This window comes from Macrotis lagotis, chromosome 8 (assembly GCF_037893015.1).
Source record: "Macrotis lagotis isolate mMagLag1 chromosome 8, bilby.v1.9.chrom.fasta, whole genome shotgun sequence".
NCBI classification, from domain to species: domain Eukaryota; kingdom Metazoa; phylum Chordata; class Mammalia; order Peramelemorphia; family Peramelidae; genus Macrotis; species Macrotis lagotis.
Genome location: NC_133665.1, coordinates 116,008,208 through 116,029,092, shown reverse-complemented (window position 1 = coordinate 116,029,092; position 20,885 = coordinate 116,008,208). Strand labels below are relative to the sequence as shown.

The following is a 20,885-nucleotide window of genomic DNA, read 5'->3' as shown; positions in this document are numbered from 1 at the left end:
GACTGTTCCTTCTCAGTCTCATTTACTATTTCTTTTATCTCTATTATGCATGCTAACTTCGGATGTCCCCCAAGGCTCTCCTTAGGTCCCTTTTCTTTTAGCTGTATACTATCTCATTTGGTGATCCCATCAGCTCCCATGAGTCCAATTATCATCAAGGTGTCCAAAATTTCCAGATCTCTATATCTCTCCAAAGGCTCTCTTGAGCTATAGTCACTCATCTACTATTGCCTCATAGACATCTCAAACTGGATGTCTCACAGTCTCTATTGACTTATCTCATTCCTTTTGAATTTCTCTAGTGAATTGGCCTCACTATCATTCCACTTTCCCACAGGCACCTCAGATTCAGTATGTCCAGAACTCATTATCTTTTACATCCAGTAATCCAGGCTCCCATCCTAATCTTAACCCTCTACTTCTTAATCTCACTCAACCTACATAACCAATTTGTTGTTAAAACTTGGCATTTCTGCTTTCACAACTCAGTTATTTCCCTTCTATATACTCATATATGAACTTTAGTTCAAGTATTTATCACTTCTTACCTGTATTACTATAGAAACCTTCTGTTGGATCTCCTGTCTCATCTCTTCCCTTTAAAGTATCTTCCCATAAGCTGACAAAGGGATTGTTCTAAAACCAAGGTATATCACTTCCCTCCCCCATGAGCTCTAGTGGCTCCCCATTACCTTTGGGATCAAAATAAAGTCTTCTGTTTGGCATTTCTAGCCTCCTTGAAGCTTACTCCTCTCCAGATGCTCTTAGAGTTAAACAGGCCTCCTTGACATTTATTGAATGTGACACCCCACCTCCCACCTCTGTACCTTTGCACTGAAGGTCCCCTCTACCGGGAATGCGCTACCCCTTCACTTCTGACTTTTTGTTTCTCTGACTTCTCCATGAATCAAATCTCACCTATTGCAGGAAGAAAGCTTTCCTAAATTTCCCTTTTGAAATTAAATATCTACTTTGTGTATATTTTGCATGTACCCAATTATTTATATTATGCCTCTTCCTCATTAGATTTATGCTCAATGAGATCTTGTTTTCACTTTTTACCATCTCCAATGCTTAGCACAGTAAGTTCTATGCTAGCACATAGCAAGCACTTGGTAAATTCTTGATGACTAACTGACTTCAAAGAAGACATAGAGATAAAGGAGAATAAAGGGACATTTAAGGTCTAAGGCATGTAGGCTGTACTGAAAAATCTATATATACTGGAGAAAACTGAGGTAGAAAAGTATGGTACTTAAAATGTCCTAGTAAGAGATGGTGATTAGTCTAATTTGACCATACCATAAAGCATACAAAGACAAACAGTGTGAGATAAGACTGGAGAAGTGTGTCAGAGCCAGATAATTTGTTTGGACAATAATTTTATAGCCACTAAAATTTTGACTACCAAATTGCATTCACACTCCCTCATCCACCCTGCTCAAAAGAAGGGTCTAGGACCTGGAGAATCCTTTACTTACTTGGGTGGTTTGTGAAGGTTCTGCTTTGAAGAAGTACTGAGGATGTGTGAATTATCTGGTTACTAGAGAACTAATTTTTTCTTTCTGACGGTTCTTCTCTTTGTGAAATCACTTGGCTTTCTTTTAAAGGAGTATGTGAATTTGTGAATTTATAAAATCAGAACTTAATTCTGAGCCCCTTCAGGCTAAACCCTTTCTTTCTTGGATTAACTCTATCTCTTCTTAGTTGAATCTTTTTTCACTGGACCCTGGTCATGTGAAGAAAGCATAATTAAAAATTAAATTGGCTTTCCACAAAAGCAAAAAAAATGCTTCATTACTGCCTACAATTGTTTTTTCTCAGGATAAAATTTATATGCAATTAGATGGCATATAATAATTGACATAGTACATAATAACTCTCTTAAACCCTAGAAAGTCTCCAGATAGACCTTGAATACAAGACTTCCAGGAAATGTACATTTTGAGTTTTTAAGTTCTCCATCACTTCATCCACTATGAATGGGCAAAGGAATGTTCATTTGAATTTGACTTACTATGATTTTTAGATAAAGAGATAACAACTTTGAGGGGATTCATGATATCATAACTAAGGAATTTTAAAATAGGTAGAAGACATAAAGTGTTCTCAGACTGGTCTGTTTTATGCCAGTTAGGAAACTTTGACTTCGTTACTAGACCATCTCAGAGAAAGGTGAGTGGAATCAGTGGTCAGCAAAGACAAATCTACCATCATCATCATCATTATGCTGTCTAACTTAACTGTAATACTTTTTGCTGCACCCAAAAATCTCATTTCCCATCTTTGCAACTGACCCAAAATCCACCTTTGCAAAACATGATGATTAGGAAAAGACAGATAAAGAGAGAGATATTGCAAATATTTTTGAATATGAATGTGATGCACACTTTTGCATTAGGACATTAGCATGATTAATCTGGCATTGGCATGGTGGAATTGGCATAGAGAGAGGAGTGTTGAGAGATTATTTAAGAGGCTATTGAAATAGACCTTCTAATTGTGAGGGGACCTTAAATTAGTATTGTGATAATGGGGAAAAGTAAGAAAGGCTATAGATATATAGTTGTTATTTTGAAAGAAGAATTGACAGGACCTGGTGACTGATCGGTGAGGGTGATAAAACAGAGGGGCAGGTCAAAACTGATTCCAGAAATGCTGTTGTCATAGATTGGGAAAAATCAAGGAGAGGGAGAAATTTAGGAGGAAAGATAATGAGTTTGGTTTGGGTCATGTTTTTCAAAGTACTGATGTTGGCAGGATCAAAAGACATGCAGGAAAAAATATCTAGTGGGTAGGAAGATGTAGAGGTGAGTCTCGAGTTTAGAAGAAGGTGATTTGGTGAGTCCAGGCTGATGGAGATTTGCATAGAGGTGATAGCTGAAGTTGATGGAATAAATGAGATTGATCAAGTGACCAAGGGGGAAAGTATATAGAAAAAAAAAGATAAAATAAAAGGAGAGGGATAGAGTCTTAAGGAACACCTACAATATGGAATTGGAGGAGAAAGGGGAACCAGAGAAAGAGTCAGAGAAGGAATAGTTAGAGAAGTAGAAGGAGAACCAAGAGATTGACAAAGGGAATCCTGGATTCTAAAGGAATAGGAATATTAAGAAAGGAATGCCAGTAATATCAAATGCTGTCCAGAGATCTAGGATAATGACAAAAAGTATGTAGATTTGGCAGCTAGATGACTGAGAAGCAAGCTGATATAGTGGATAAGGTTCTAGAATTGGAGTCATGAAGACCTAGGCTCAAATCACCCCTCAGATATTTAATAACTCTGGGATCACGAATAAGTCATTTAGTATAACATGGTAATATGTAATATAATTGATATGATATGACTAATATGATATATATGTTATAGCATAATACTTCAGTTTCCTCAACAGAATAAAAGGAGGATTTGATACTATGGTCTCCAACTTTCCTTCTAATTCAAAAATCTATGATCCTATGCTTAGAGTCATTGGGAAGATAATTTTAGGAGATGGAATAGAGAGAAGATATACTATAGGAGGCTGAATTTTGAACCCCTAATTGGAGGAAGAATGGATCAGTAGAAGGAGTTTGGGATTTGGAGTTGGAGGTCCTTGATAAGAATCCTAGCTGTCATTTACTTATTTACTACTGTGACATTGGGTAAATCACTTAATTTTTCTGGGTCTCAGTTTCTTCCTCTGTAAAATGAAAGCATTTTATTAGATGACTTCTAAAGGTTCTCTATAGTTCCAAATCTTTGTTCTAACCAATGATGAGAAAATGAGATATTTGTGAAATGCTTAAAGTGTCTGGCACAGAGTAGGTACTTGATTCATTGTTGTGGTATATTTACTAAAGTAGTTATTCCTTCCCGAAAGTCCATTATCATTTCTTATTATTCATAGACAAGAGATATAAATTCTCTTCCCTATGTCTCTGTGCTTTAATTTATCAGCACAATTATTTTTTTTTGCATGTTGAAATAATAACAAAAGAGATAGAGCTAGATCTAAAGAGCAAAGGATCAACTCTAACTCTGACTGAAGAAGAAAACAATGAAAGTGTTTTCTGATAATTTGCATGAGAGAGGCAATAAATAGCCACTAATTCCATTTTATGCTGTATAATCATATTTTAGATTAAGGGCTACTTTCTGATATGAATTTCTCACCTCTTAAGAGGGTGAACTTAGCAACATATGAACAAATTATATAGGATGGGCAGGTAGAAATGGATTGGAATATGCATCACTGAAAGGCCATCTAAATCGATAAGATTGTAAGTCTATCATTCTTATTCTCTCTCTCTCTCTCTCTCTCTCTCTCTCTCTCTCTCTCTCTCTCTCTCTCTCTCTCTCCCTCCCTCCCTCTTTCTCCCACCCAAGAAACACAAACACACACAGACCTCTCTTGAAATATCTATCTTTGTTTCTCTTCTGACCCATCAATTGATTTAGGGAATATTTCCTAATACAGTTTACAATGTAAAGAGCATTGCTTGGATTATTGAGAGGTTAAGTGACTTGTTCAGGGACATATGCAGGCTTTTCTGTCTTATGTTGACTCTGTATTCACTATGCCACACAAGGCTTCTCATCAAGATTCTTTTTTGTTTTCAGTTTTTGCAAATACTGTAACAAATTAGTTGGAGATGAAAGGCACAAAAGCTAAAACAACTTGGGGAAGGATCTCTTAGATTCAGCTATAAACTACAAGAACATTTACTGTCATTTTTTGAAGCTAGAAAACATTTTTCTAGTTGTCTACATAGTATCTATCTTCTGTATTTTCTTTCAGGCTAATCTCTAGAATTTTATTGGAGTTTTGGATGCTATCTGAGGGCAGGTGTTTGCAGTAAGCTCATATTTATAAGCAGTGTTTTATGGTTTGTAAAACATTTCTCATTCCAACCACCCTTAAGTAGGAATGCAAACATTAACCCTAATTTACCAATGAGTTAGAATTTATTGTCTGCCCACACTATATTTCAGTCCCATCCTCACATAATTTCCCCTCCCCTTCTTCATTATAATCTAGAGCAGATTCCATAACCCCTGCCAGTTGGGACCAAGGAGTTTTGGAAGGCTCTTGAGAGAGGGATAAGGGTATAAAAGCTTCTAGACCTTGGGAAATGGATGACAGCTTGGGGCTGTTGAAAGCTAGCTAGTAGCAGGTGCTGGTTAAGGGAGAAAACAATAACCCCACCCCATTTTGCTGCCTGGGACACAGTCTCTTTCAACACATGCTAATGCTAGTTCTGAATACACAAGGTACTACTATATATATATATATATAGTATACACATATATGTATGTATATGCCCAAGTATTTGTTATGTGTGATCCATTGTTCTAAATACTTTATGTGAAAAGAAAGGAATGAATACAAGTTTTAAACAATATGTAGAAAAATAAATTTTTTCTGTTTTTCTTCTTTTCTCATGACAACAGCCTAGACTTCTTAATTTGAAATATGGCGGGAAGGCTATAAAACTTTAAAAAGCTTTTTATTTATTAATTTTAAAGTTTTATTTTCAGTTCCAAATTCTTTCCTTTCCTATTCATTGAGAAGGCAAGAAATATGATACCCATTATACATGTGAAGTCATGCAAGTCAGTTTCATGTTAGTCATGATGCAGAAAAGAAAATAAAAGCCAGAAAAACAAAATGAAAAGCATGCTCCAATTTGAACAATCAGCATTCATCCATTTTAGCTTTGAAAGTGGATTGAATTTTTAGTGAGCTGTCTTTTGGTATTGTCTTGGGTTTTTCACAGTTGATGGTCATTATGATATTGCATTTTCTGTGTATGTTTTTTCTAGTTCTCACTTGCATCAGCTCATAGAAGTCTTCCCAGATTTTTCTGAATCATTCCCTTCATTATTTCTTTCAGTACAATAATATCACATCATTATAATTTTCCTTATCTTGTGCAGTCATTCCCCAACCAATAGGCATCCCTTCAATTTCCAATTTTTTGTCACCATGGTCTCTCTCTCTCTCTCTCTCTCTCTCTCTCCATATACACATATATGTATATAATTATAAACATTAAGTCCTTTGCTTTTTCTTTCCTCTCTTTGGGATAACAGTTTTATAGAGCCCTTTGGACAGAGTCAGATTCTCCAGAATGGTTAGACCTGTTCACAGATCTACCAATAGTGCATTAGTGTACTTATCTTCCCACATCCCCTCTAGCATCTTTCATTTTCTTTTTCTGTTTTGTTAGCCAATATGATAGGTATGTGACAGTATTTCAGAGATGTTTTAATTTACATTATTCTAAAAGTGACTTAGAACACTTTCCATGATAGCTTTGATTTTTTCCCCCTAAAAACTGCCTATTTATATCCTTTGGCCATTTATCATATGGGGAATGGGAAAATAGTATTTTGATATGCTAGTTGTAGCATAACTTACATGCATGGGAAATAGTTTCATGGATTGGATGAAGAGAGGGCAATAGATTTGCAGCAGTAGGAGGAGATCCTGCCCTTCTCTTTTGTAGGGTCACTTGTCTGGCTGTAGACACTACTGTCCATTGCAAGCTTAGTGCATCACTGGCAGAGAAGATAAATTCATTGATGTAGAACTCAGAATCATCAGATTTTAGAGATGAAAGTGACTTCAAAAGCTAGTCCAAATCTATTACTGTATAAACTAGAAAGGTAAGGCAAAGAAGCAAAAGGACTTGTCGAATGTCTCACCAGTAATAAGGAGCTAAGCAAAGATTTGAACCTAGGTCTCTGCATAAACAAATCTCATCCATTTTCTACTTTATTTTTCATGCCTGAAATTGAAACATCTGTTTTGGTCACTGTGTTATGCTATGTCTCTTTTGGCAAGATTTGTTTTATTTAAGAGAACAGTTGATTTAAGTCTCTGGTTATAGACTGAGGTAAAAATTTTTTTAATGCAAAATGGAAATGATTACAGCATTAATTACATGCTTCTGTATTGTCTATTAATGTGGCTTGGCTTGACATGTCTCTGGACCTTTTTGTAAATATTTTTCAACATAATCCAAGGACGTTACAACAAGCAAATAAATGCTTCTGTGTTTGCTTTCAGCAGTGACTGAATTAAGGTAGTTTGTGTGAGGCACTGAGATGAATAATACAACATTTTGTACTTGCTTTTTTAAAAAATTGAATACAAACTCCTAGAAGACAGAGACTTCTTTTTGCATCCCTAGCCTGGCACATGTTGAATTGAAGTCAATTGAACTGGGGAGTGGCTATTTGTGACCAGAGGAAGGATTAGAAGTACATTTAAATGGAGGATTAAGCTTCTGTCATTTGGTGCTGACCTCAGTTTGTGTTTTGACCAGGGTTATATGAATCTATTTGTCCTTTTCTATTTCTAGAGAACTTGTTGATATAAGCAAAGTGTTTTTCTAAGCAGTCATAGGATGTGGAATTGAAAAGTAATTTTTTTACTTAATTTTTATTTTTCATCCATTTTTTTAAGTTGCAAAATTTCCTTCCACCCCCCCCCCTTGTTTATGTAGTTTCTAAATGGTTTCTTCATGTGTGTCTAAGTGAACCATCCCTCCCTCAAGGGAAGGCAGAATAGTGGGGTGAAAAGAGCATTGATTTGGAGTCAGGAGACCTTTATTAGAGAAATAAGTTTTTTATTTACTACTTGACTATTTGATCTTTGGGAAATCATTTTGTTACTTTCAGTTTCCTCATCTGTAAAGTGAGAGCTTTGTACTTGATTGATCTCTAAATTTCCTTCTAGATTGAAATTCTATGATTTTCCCCAGCTGGAATCTTCTCCCCTTTCTCCCAACTAACCCTGAAATCTTGGGGAGGGGAATACACTTTGCAAACTCTAGAATAGAGTAACTTCCCAAGCTTTGAGATCAGTCATTGCTTTGTGGCAGATACAAAGAGGAGTCTTGATAACAGCTTTGTCAGAGATTATAGAGGCAGTGGGCTATGACTGTTAGAGGTGATGTATTAGAGCAGATAGATTGCTGAACTTGGAAGTCTAGATAAGCTGGTTCCAAAGTATCTCAGATACTTTCTGAGTGTTTCTGGGCAAGTTGCTTTACTACTTTAAGCCTCAGTTTCCTCACTTGTATAAAAAGGAGGATAATAGTAATATCTATCTGGATAATTACAAAGATGAAATGAAATAATCTCTGTAAAACCTTTTCAAAACCCTAAGCTGCTATTCATAATATATGAATATGTAATATGGATTGTTATTATGGTAACTGTCAAATATTCCTTGTTCCAGTCTTGATACTTAGGAGTGAAAGACCATGTATATCCAGAGGTATAAGAATATCATTTTTCCCTTCTAAATCTCATTCATCCTTCAAGACCCACCCATTTCACTTGCTTTCTCCTTAAGGAGTTTTTCCTGATTAGCCTGACATTTCATGTCAAATGCCTTGGAATCTCTATGGGACTTATCACATAGTTTCTATTTGTTTACATGTCTTATCTCCTCACATAATTTCACTGCAGACTAAGAAAAAGTTTTATGGTTTTAGAATAGATAGCATATTCTACCTGAACCAGTTTTAGCTATAGATTCTGCTTCATACACTTTTGGGTCTGTGTCACCCGGCAAGTCACTTTCTGAGTCTCAGTTCTTCACCTCGAAAATGAGATTTAGGACTGGATTGCCCCTAATGTCTCTTCAGTCCCCACATTTTTTTTTGGTAAGGCAATGGGGTGAAGTGGCTTGCCCAAGGCCACACAACTTGGTAATTATTAAGTGTCTGAGGCCAGATTTGAACCCAGGCACTCCTGACTCCAGCCCCAGCCCCCCACATTTATGAGCTGCGTTGATCTCTCCTAGTGTCCTGTCTATTGTAGGAACTCAATAGATACTTCAACAGGTGATAGATTAGTTGAATGAATGAATGAATGAATGAACGATGGATCCAAAAGTTTACCTTCCTCTCCTTGGCTTCACTTAAGTCCCTAAACTGGTCTGCATTTTGTGTCTATAGCAGGGCATTGGAACCTTGCAGGACTTGCTAGTCTGTGTCAGAACCCGAATGGGTTTCTGGAGAGCTCTTTGCTCTATGACCCGCTGTCTGTCATCTAAGCCAGTTGGTTCTTTCTTCAGTGAAGTCAACAAGCAGTCATGACTCATTTCAACCTCTGAGCTTCCCTTTTCTCAACTACGAAATGAATGGAATGGACTAGATGAAATCTGTCTTTCTAGGCCAAGCCCTGTAATTCCCATGAAGGAGTGTCCGAGGTCCCGTAGCCAGCAAGTGAGCTGACCGAGCCGGGTCTTTTTAAACTCCAAGGCTTGTGGCTAAACTACGTCTTTGCTACATCGGTGGATTTCTAGAGTGAGCCTAAGTTCACTGAAATCTGCTTGTCTCGTGCCTGGAGAGCCTCAGGACTTGAGCCCGGTCCGTCTGTTTTTCCATGTCATTGGGCAAGTCCCTTCCAGTGACTTCCTGAGCCTCAGTTTCCTCCTCTGTAGGATTAAGAGGCTGGCCTCCCCGGTCTCTGGAGTCCTTTCCAGTCCGAGGTAACAGAAGCGAGCCGATTCATCGGGAGAGTGGCCCCAGGAGCGGGCCCCGGGCAGGCAGCCGCCGCCTCCTTTATCTGGAGCGGCCCCTGGACTGGGGAGAGCCGGGGCGGGGTGCGCGGCCGCTGCCACGCAGGGCTGCCCCTGCCCGGGGGCTTCGGGCCGGCCTGCGCCCCCACCCCCCCCCGGACCCCGCAGCCTCCCTCCGCCCCCCCGGGAGCCGCGGCCGGCCCCCAGAGCGGGCAGGACCCAGCGCGGGGCTCAGCCCGCCTCCCCCCCGCCTCCGCCCCCGCCCCTCCTCGGGGCCGCTTCCGACCCGCGGCGGCGCGGCTTTCCTGGAGCGGAGCGGGGCGGCGCGGCCGGCGGGCCCGAGGTAATGCGTCCGCGGGGCGGGGCGGGCCGGGGGGCGCGGGCCGGGGCCGGGGGGCGGCCGGGGAGCGCGCGGCGTGCGCCCGGAGTGCGCCCGGAGAGCGCCCGGAGCCGCGGCCTCCACATGCCGTGCGGCCGGCTCCCTTTGTTTCGTGCGCCGGAGGAGGAGGCTGGCCCCGGTGCACCCAGCCCCGGGACGGTGGGTAGAGCCGCGCGCCGGGGGGCCGGGGGAGCCGGGGAGCCTGCTTCCGAGGGTCCGGGTGCGAGCCTGGGAGTGTGTGAGCTTGGGAGTGAACTTGGGAGCCAATGCGTGAGCTTGGGAGGGAGCGTGTGTGCCTGGGAGTTGGTGTCTGCCTGTGCATGAGCTTGTGAGTGTGGCTGTGTGTGTGTGCGTGTGAGCTTGTGAGTGGCTGTGTGTTTGTGTGTGTCTGAGTGGGTGTCTGTGCATGTGAGCTTGTGAGTGTGTGTGTCTGTGCATGTGAGCTTGTGAGTGTGTGTGTCTGTGCATGTGAGCTTGTGAGTGTGTGTGTGTCTGTGCATGTGAGCTTGTGAGTGCGGCTGTGTGTATGTGCATGTGAGCTTGTGAGTGTCTATGTGCATATGTGGGTATGCGATTGTGAGTGAGTGCATGTGAGCCTGTGAGTGTGTCTATGTGTGTGGATGTGAGCTTGTCAGTGTGTCTACGTGTACGTGTGTGTGAGCTTGAGTGTGTCTATGTACATGAGAACTTGCGAATGTGTCCACGTGTATGTATTTATGTGAGTTTGTAGTGCGTCTATTGTGTGTGTGGAGGTGAGCTTGTGAGTATGCATGTGTGTGAGCTCGCGAGTGTGTCTGTGTGTGCACGCGCGCAGGAGAGCGTGCGTCCTCTCCACAGATAGTTCACTTTCTTTTTGGAGGGGAATAATGCTCGCGGGAGAGAACTGGTGCTTGTAGGGCAACTCTTGGTCCTCCAAGGTTCTCTGACTTTGGTCCTGGGTATGTGTGTGTATGTGTGTGTGTGTGTGTGTGTGTGTGTGTGTGTGTGTGTGTGCATGAACGAGAGTGCATCGTCATTTTCTCCGAGAAGCTGCTGTCAGAGGAGGGAGCCCCCGCAGCCCCCCACCCCTAAGCGTAGCCAGTGACTAGTTGTCTCCGCTCTTGGACGAGCTCTCCCGTGGGGCCGGCCCCGGGGTCCGCCTTGCAGGTCCGCGAGCGGCCCGGAGCCCGGAGCGGAGCTTCTAAAGCCGCCCCAGTCCTCCTTAAGGAGGCCAGCCGGGCATTTCCGCGTTCTGGGGATGCGCATGATTGCCCCTGGACATCGCGGACTTTGCTCCGGTTTGAGGAAGCGAAAATGTTTGGTTAAGATGGAAAGTCGGAGGCTTTGGGGAGCTGATTTCTCCAGTGAAAGTTGGCGGCGGGGGCGGGGGGCGGGGGGCGCAAAGGACTTGTGTTTGGATTCTCTCTGGCTTCAGGTCAGGTGTTTCTGAATGAAGGTCGCTGGGGAGGAAGCGCCATCCTGTTGGAGAAAATCAGTCAGCTTGGTCGAACTGGTTCAGCCTAGGGAATCACACCCAGGAGTGAAAAAGGATAGGGCTAGCCTGGACTTTTATTTACATTTTGTGGAGGGTTTGGTCAGAGGATCCCTTAGAAATCCACCCCAGACTTAATGCAACGATACTTTGACTTTTTTGCTTGTTGTCAAAGCAAAGCCCCCCCCCCCCCATCATTTTGCCTTTTATCATCTCAGACTCCAGTTGTCATTAAAAAAATGAATCATAATAGCGTACAGGCTCTGATGAAGTTCGTGCTAAGCACCCATGTCTGTGGACTGTAGTAACCTGCCGTAGATTTTGTGCTTCTGGGTGTTTGGAAGTATGTAGTGAATGAAGCCATAACCACAACAGTCTCAGGAACTGACCTGTGACTCTCAGACACGTGTACAAAACTATGAAGGTGGCTTGGGGGTTACGCCTATTATCTACTTAAATAACGGCTCACATTTAAGGAGGATTGAAATAAATCTAAATGCTGCTAGAATTATGACAGGCAAGACATTTGCTTTCATAATGTTTTGGTAACTTCAGTACTTTGTCACAATGGACTAGTTCCCTTACTTCACCACCCCACCACCCCCTTTTCTGATGGCTGCTTATTCTGGAAATGAGCACTCCCTCCCATAAGAAATTAGTATTTGGAAATGAATCAAGTTTTTCAGTGTCTTCTAAGTGTTCAGTAACTGAGGGTTAGTTCCAATAGAATGTTCACTCCTTGAAGAAGTGTGTCTAAAACAATCTTTGTATCTAAAACAATGCTTTGACAGTAACAAAAAATAACAGACATTTATGTTACAAAGGCTAAAATTATTGTCTCATTTGTTTCTCACAATGCCTCTGGGAAACAGGTTATAATATTACTTCCCTCGTTTTACAGACGAAGAAACTGAAAGAGCAGGGAAGTGAGTGATTTGTCCAGAGTTACATAACTAGTAAATGTCCCAGGCAGAATTTGGAATCCCCTGGTGTGCTATCCAGTACCACCAAAGCAGCCAACTACTGTACGGAGTACATATAGTACTGATGATGGTATTTGTCCTTCTTTCTGGAAGAGGATGGTGACATCAGGCAAGTGAAACAATGACAAGCAAGTGAATTTTGGATTTGAGTGAGGGGGACATTGCACTTATTCACCTGCCTCTCTTTCTTCTCCCGGACCTTCTGGATCCAGTGGCCAGATATGAGTCAGGATGACTGGTGGTAGGCCTGGGTACAGTAATGTAAGCTTGTTGAATGAATGAATGATTAGTTCTTTGCTTGTAGGAGAAAGGAGGGATACAGAAGAAAATCTGTCTTCTGCAAGAAGCCTTTCCATGATTCCTCCTTAAATTCTAATAATATTTTCTACCCAAGATTATTTCCATTTTGTCCTGTATCTATCTTGCTTACACATGGTTGTTTGGATATATAGTCTCCCCCGCCCCCAGTAGTTTGTGAATTCCTTGAGTTCAGGGGCTATCTCTTACCTTTCTTTTATCTTGGTTACTTAGTATTTTACCTGTCCCATAGTAGGTAATTAGCAAATGTTGGTTAATTTGATTTTAAGTAAACCTTCAAGAAGCTTAACAGTATGTTTGAGGCCAATCAAAGAGATGGTAGACTGGTGAGTAAGGAGATTGGGGTTTCAATCTTGACTATGACATTAACTGATAGTATAAACTTTGGCATGTTATTCAATCTTTGAGGCTCAATTTCCTCTTCTGCAGTATGGAAATAATATTATTTCACTACCTGCTTTACAAGGTTGTTTCAAGAAGAGTGTTATTTAAGTACTAAAAAGTACTAAGGGAATATGTCATTTGTTGCCACATGTAGACCACAGACAAGTGCTGGAGTAGTTAATCTCATAAAAAAACTAGAGCAAAACTTGGTTTTAGGATCAATAAACAGAGACTGATTGGAACTGTTAAAATACTGCCTTTTACAAAGGTATTTCTTTATTGAATAGATTTTTTTTCTTCACAAATGTCATAGAATTTTTCTGACCATGACCATGGAAGGCTTGAATGGCCTAACAGATGAATTCTTATTGAAAGTTGTAATTCCACCCACCCCTGAAAACAAAGAATCTGCAGAAAATTATTAACTCCTGAATGTAAGGTGACAGCTGGCTGAAAATAGCAATTGTGTATCCTTACTGTGTCTTTGTGAGGTAGTGGAAAGAAAGTACATAGAATTGGGGTTTACCTATGTGATCCTTGTTAAGCTACTTTCATCTTTCTGAGCCTCCATTCTCTGCCAAACAGATGACTTCTAAGATCCTTTTTCTCTAGTTGCTATTCTTATATGGAGACATTATTGTATCTTTACATTTGAAAAAAAGCCCATCCTTTTTAGTTCTGTTTTCTGTTAGGAGAGGTTAAGGTGTATATCTGGATTTCACTGGGTACCTCTGATTAGGCTGTGAAGAAGAAAGGAAAAGTGGAAAATAGGATAGGGTGAGACTGTAAAAGAATACAGAGAGGTACAAAGAAATGAGAAAAACAAAGACTGAGCCTGATTCACTTTAAAGAATTGTCCTAGGTAACTTAGCAAGCTCTTCATCATTAACTGACAGCTAATGATGAAGAGCTTAACAATTTCTCATTATTTTAGTTACTTAAGAATAAGTAAAGTTTCAAAAGACATGTGTATCTCCATTTTTTCTATTTTTTTTAAAGAAAGGTAATCAACAGTTTTCTCTGGAATCTTGGGATATTTTTTTTTTGGAGAGTTATAATGTCTTTATTAGATAATATATTTTTGCTGCTATCTGCTTTATTAGAGCAGGAGACAAGGAAGATCTGAGATTGGCTTTTCTCTCATCTCATCACAGTGCTTTGCATCATGACTTTTTGTTGTTGTTTAATTGTTTCAGTGTCTGACTCTTTATGATCCTATTTGGGGTTTTCTTGGCAGAGATACTGGGATAGCTTACCCCTATCTTTCTCCAAGTTGTTTTACAAATGAGGAATTGAGTCAAACAGGGTTAGGTGACATGCCTCAGGTCACATAGCTATGAAGTGTCTGAAGTCAGATTTGAACTCAGAAAGATGAATCTTCCTGACTCCACTCTATCCACCGCATCACATAACTGCCAAAACTTGGACAGACGAGGATGTAAAATATTGCAGGAGTCAGTCAGCCACATAGATGGATGTGTAATGGGGTGGAAGAATTAGGGTTAAAACAGGTTGACCACTTTCATGTACAGACCATTCTTTAGCAAGCTAGATTGTATTGCCATATTCAACCTCATCATTCTGAGTCCTTAAGCATTCAAGATATTCAAGAGCCCTGAGTACCTGAGTTCAGATTCAGCCCAGATGCTTACTCGTTTTGTGATCTTGAACAAGTCACCTCACCTGTGTCTGCTGATGTTTCCTCATCTGTAAAATGGAGTTAAAAATAGCACTTGACTCCCAGGCATGGTTTGAAGATGAAATTAGATATTTGTAAAATATTTTAGAAGCCTTGAAATTTTCATAAGTGCTATCTATTGTTGTCATTATTTCTGATGAATTGAGAGACCTTTAAAGAACTCATGTCCTCAAAGGAATGAGTCCTTATCACTGTAAAGTACTGAAGATGGAGAAAGTGTAGTTAGTTGCTGAAATGTTGAACTACTTCCTTAGATACTGTCCAATTGTATGATGCTGGGAACATCACTTAACTTCTCTAAAACTCAGTTTTCTCATCTATAAAATGACTGGATAATAATAGAACCTATTTCAAATGGTTGTGAGGATGGAATGAGAAAGTATATGGAAAGCTCTTTATAAAGGTTTTTTTGGTTGTGGTTGTTTACTTGGGTCCAGCTCTTCAAGACTCCATTTGGGGTTTTCTTGGCAAAGAAACTAGAATGGTGTGCCATTTTCTTTTTCAGCTCCTTTTATAGATGAGGAAACTAAGGTAAACAGGGGCAGATGATTTGCCCAGGGTCACATAGCTAGTAAGTGTCTGAGGCCAGATTTGAACTCATGAAGATGAGTCTTCCTGACTCCAGGCCCAGAGCTCTGTGCACTATGACATGACCTAGCTGCTCCTGCCAAACTTAAGGTTACAAGAAAATGCTGGCTATTATGTAGGATATCAATTTCAGTTTGTCTTGAAGTCCTGGAGTTGGGGCTGTCTCCAATTATTTTAAAATAAATACCAGATATCAACTTGTTTACTAGTTGTGCCTCCTTTAAAAAATAATTAGTCCCAGATATGTTTGTTTACTTGGTCTTTGTTTTTTTTAAAATAAAAATGGAGTGCAAATTTTTCTTCCCATTTGCTTGATTTCCATTTACCTGTGGGGTTTTTGGAGAATAAGAGGAAACTATTGCATATTTAGATACAGCATGTGGAGTCCTAACTATTAAGGGATTGGGGAGGGAAGATGAGGAGGATCCCTGCTAAAATAATTACAAAACTCCAGTTCACTTTGTTGCCCAAGAACATTTACTTCTCTGGAGGGCTCCTTAGCCCCTCCATCTGGGTTTATTTACTTCTGTTTTAGACACAATTCTTGCAGGAATTGACCTTTTACTTCCTGAAGGAAAGAAAGTGATTTTGAGATTGAGACTAAAATCTGGAAGTTTCTCTGAGATGCAAATGAACCTTTTAAATTTCTTTTGTGTCATTTGGTGATCCACTTTAATTCTAGCTCTGTCTCAGTTCTTCCTTTCTGGTCTAGGAGGAGGAGGATTGGGGTAGAGGATGAGTCTAAGTCAGGTTGACTTAGACTTGTCACTATCCAACCCTGGGTTAGTAAAGTGATACTAAGATCTGATTTATGCCCTTTTAATTTCATTGTATAATTGGGCTTTTAGTACCTTTGACAACTTTGTGAATTTGCCCTTTTGTTTGCTACTTTAAATCCCTTATTGTTTCTTGTAACTATTAATGGTAGAAGCTCTTAAAACATTAAAACTAGGGAAGTGTGCTTGTTTCAGAGAAACCTGGTTTGTTAGAGGTATAGGGACTTTTTAGATAGCCAGGTAGCTCAGTGGATATAGAACAGGATCTTGAGACAGGAAGAACTGAGTTCAAATGTGACTAAGATACTTGCTAGCTCTGTGACCCTGGACAAGTTTCTTCAATCTTTCTGTCTCAATTTCCTCAATCGTAAAATGAACTGGAAAAGGAAATGGCAAACTATTCTAGTATCTTTACCAAGAAAACCCCAAATGGGTTCATAAAGAGTTGAACATAACTGAACAACAGAGATGTTAAAGTCCAGCCTTAGGATTTAAAGTTGAAAGGCATCCCAAAGTCTGAGAAGCCCTGTTCTCATTTTACTGATGGGGTAACTAAGGTTCAAAAAGGAATCCAAATTCCTCAATTTGTGGTTGGGCAAACTGAGGCTCAGAAATATTAAGTCAGACATTGTGAGAGTCCAAGATTTAAATTCAATTCCTCTTGACTCTGGATTAGTGCTTTCCTTGCTTTGCTCACATTCTCTGCAGCAGTGTGGCACTGATTACTATTCCTCAGGGTACCTGGGTGAGGAGGCCAGTTGGGAAACAGAAGAGTGGCAGTGAAACAAGGGAGACAACTTAGGGCATCCAATAGGGACTCATATAGCAATCAAGCTTGATGACCTGGCATTCCACTTGAGGTCTCATGAGACTACTGCTCTTTACTTTTATTCTCTAGTCCCTGAAATCCTGGGCTTGGCTCAAACAGACATCCACCACTAGATTCTGGCTGTGTCCAGATTCTAGTTTTCTCCTCCTCCCATGGCTACTATCTTATTGCCTGAATTCAGATAACAGTAAGCCTTAAGTCAATAAATTATAAAGACAATTTTCTTTTCTAGGTTTTTGTTCCACTAACTCCCCCCCCCCCCCACCTTCCCTTACTTATTCTTAGATATCCTTCTTCCCCCTTCCATAGGAGGGGAGAGGTGCGATTGAAGAGAGGACAACAATTTGGACATGAGGGTTTTTAATTTAAAACAAAACTCTATATTTCTTAAAAAGTGTGACCAATAGTAGTTATTCTAGCATTGCATCAGACCATGAAAGATTAGAAGAAAGGTTGGTTTGGTTAGGAATATTCTTTGGATAGGGAAGGAGAGAACTGCTGTATTCGCAAATGAAGGTTTAACAAAAAATAGTCTTAAAAAATAAAATAGGATAGTAAGGCTTCTAGAACCCAGCACAAGGATAATGGGAAAAAAATAACTGCTAGACCTGAGGGAAAAAGACATTTTTACCATATGAATGGTAAAAATATAACTGTGTAACTGAGGCTATTTAATAGTATAAGTACAAGATAATTGTTCTAAAGGGCATTATTGAATAATGATATTTTCTTTGAAATTTGGCTTTGGAACTGGGAAATGTAGTACTGGCAATACCTTGTGGAGCAATGGGAAGACCATTTTGTCAGGAATCTGAGGGACTACTTTTAACATTCTGTTTTGCCCCTTGATGACTTGGACAAGTAATTTAACCCCTTGGTTAAATGAGTATGTTGGGCTAGATTGCCTCTTAATATTCCCTTTAGCTCTAGATTTAAGATTCCTTTCTTTTATTTAAAAAATGTTTTTGTCAATGAAGAAAAATCTATTTTTTCTTTCCTTTCCTTTCCCTTCTTCCATTGATTAAAAATGAAAAACAAATTCCTTGTAGCAAAACAAATTCTTATATTTAACATGTTGAAAGAAAAATGTGTCATTCTATTCCCCTCTCATAAGGAGATAATAGTATTCTTTATCACTTTTCTCTTACATCATTGCTTTGATAAGAATTCTTAAATCTTTTAAAGTTGGATTCTGTCTGCATCAGTCTGTTTGGTTTCACTCTGCATCATTTTGTCTAAGTCTTCTCAGATCTCTTTGAAACCCTTTCTTCATTATTTATAGCAGATAGTAGTATTTCCTATATCCATATGTTTTAACTCATTGAACCATTCTCTAAATGATAGACTTTGTTAGTTTTTGTCCATAAGACCTCTATTTGTCCTTTCTTTTCTTTGAGGCACCAGTCTAGTAGTGATAACTGGTTTAGAGGGTCATAGTTTAGTAAGTTTTATGAGCATAGTTTCAATTTTCTTTCCTGATGGCTGGACCAAATCACAACTCCACCTACAGTGCATTAATATGTTGGTTTTTCCCTAACTCCTCTAGTATTTGTTATTTTCCTTTAGTTAGCTTCATCAATTTGATAGATGTGAGATAGAACTTCAGAATTTCTTTAATTATTAGTGATTTGGAAGATTTCTCTTATGACTATTGATAGTCTAGGTTTCTTCCTTAGAAAATTGCCTGTTTCTAGGCTGATCCCTCCCCTTTTTATAGCTAAGACCAAGGAAATCATGTGACTTATTTATGATCAGAAAGTAAACAACAGAGATTAGATTTTTCTTACTTCCTCTAATTACCAACTCCAATGAATTTTCCCCTTTACCATATTTTTCCTAGTTATGATTCTAAAAATTAAACTGTGTTTAATACTTTTTGTTTAAAAGTCAGAGAGTATATAATGTAATTTAATAATTTCATCCAAAATTGCAACATGGCTATTAAGTTAGATAAATGAAAAAGTAACAAAAATTTAATTAAAATACATAAATCAAATAAAACATTGAATAGGATTAAATAGGATGCAAGAAAAACAATATTTTAATTTGTGTGTCTGTTCCATGATTTCATCATAAATATGCTAAGGGAAAAGAATTCCATACATGTCTCTCTGTCTCCTGTTTTCTACCATTTTTAATAGGCTTCCTAGGAATTCTCTTGACAGTCTATATATCCCTAATATCCTTTAAGTAGGTCTTTATACATGAAAGTAAACTCTGCAAATTTATAAAAATTTGTTTAACTATGTGTAAGTAATGTGGTGATACCAAAATCAAACGAGACCATCAAAAAAAAAATCTCTACCCTTATATTCTACTGAAGAATACAAATGTAATTGATGATGATGATATTTGTCCTTCATTTTTTTTTGAAAGGCAATGAGGCTAAGTGACTTGCCCATGGTCACACAGCTAGGTAATTATTAAGTGTCTGAAGCTGGATTTGAACTCAGGTGCTCCTGACTCCAGAGCTGGTGCCCTATTCACTGAGCCACCTAACTGCCCCTGTCCTTTATTCTTTTTTTTAATGTTTTTGCAAGGCAAATGGGGTTAAGTGGCTTGCCCAAGGCCACACAGCTAGGTAATTATTAAGTATCTGAGGCCATATTTGAACCCAAGTACTCCTGACTCCAGGGCCAGTGCTTTATCCACTGTGCCACCTAGCTGCCCCTGTCCTTCATTCTTGAAGAAGACCATGACATCAGGGAAGATGATGTCATTACAAGGACATGAATTGAATTTGAGTGAGGGGTGTTGTGTTAAGTCACTATTACTTAGTTGAATAAATACAGGATAAATTGAAGATCAAAGAGAGTTCTAACAGCTAAGGGGCACAAAGTGGCATCTCACTTAAGGCCTGAAGGAAGTTGAGTATTCAAAAGAAGACCTTTCCAGGTGGTAGGCAGGTTGTTCAAAGGGCATTTACGTGGGAGATAGACTATCCACTGGGGCAAAGTTCAGGAAGAGGAGTAATGTGAACTAAGTCTGGAAAATTAGGCTGGGATGTGAGGGATTCCAAATTTACGCTTTGAGGGAAATATTTGATCTTATTGAGGGAAACAGGACATTATTGAAACTTCTAAGCAAGAGAGGGAAGTGGTAAGGTTACTTTTGATAATTGTAGGGAGAATGGATGGGAGAAGACTGGAAATATGGAATGCAATTAAGGGACTTGCAACAATTTAGGTAAAAAAGATGGTGATGGTCTGAAAAAAGAGAGATGAGTTTAGATATGAGAAATATTATAGTCAAAGAATTAACAAGATGGCAATTAAATTGACTATTAGGAATATGGGCTAGTGGAACCTTCATTCTAAGGAACATTGTGGTATGATTGTTAGATTCTGTCTCAAGCATTCACAGGATCATAGATATATTTATTTATTTATTTTGTTTGGTTTTTTGCAAGGCAATGAGGATAAGTGACTTGCCCAAGGTCTCATAGTTAAGTAATTATTAAGTGTCTGAGGTCAAATTTGAACTCAGGTCCTCCTGACTCCAGGGCAGATATTCTATCCACTGTGCCACCTAGCTGCCCCAGGATCATAGATTTAGAGTAGGGAAGGAAGAACCTTAGAGATAATTTAGTTAAGAATTTTTTTTTACATTTTTAAAATCAAATTTTAATTGTATCACTAGCTTACAGTAGACAAGATTTGGCCCTTTGGCAGTACTTTGTCAACCCTTCATAGTCTAGCCCTTTCAAAAATGAAAGATGAAAAAGCTACCACCCCAAGAAGTTATCATGATTTGTCCAAAGATTCCCTGAGCCAAGATTTGAATGGAGATCCTCCAAATCCATCACCATTACACAATTTAATAATTTAATCTGGGCCAAATCACGTAGACTCTTACATCTTATAATTTAGCCTATAAATTGGCTATAACAAAGCTATCACATAATGATGTGGTGAAGATCAAATTAGAAAATATGAGT

At 39.4% G+C, this 20,885-nt stretch overlaps 1 protein-coding gene across 3 annotated transcripts in view; it reads left to right on the top strand.

Moving 5' to 3' along the window:
* TNS3 (tensin 3) overlaps positions 1–20,885 on the top strand; it is a 505,245-nt gene that overhangs the window by 79,732 nt on the left and 404,628 nt on the right. Inside the window, exon 1 of one of the 3 annotated variants that reach the window (XM_074198251.1) lies at positions 9,820–9,864. The exons of 1 other annotated variant lie outside the window; for it this stretch is intronic. Coding sequence is in view for 1 of the 2 variants with exons in the window: in XM_074198245.1 (XP_074054346.1) it covers positions 9,985–10,059 (75 nt within the window). In the remaining variant the exon portion in view is untranslated. Of the gene's footprint in view, positions 1–9,819; positions 9,865–9,984; positions 10,060–20,885 lie in introns of those variants that run through there. One more of the 3 variants, XM_074198245.1, reaches the window with a different exon arrangement.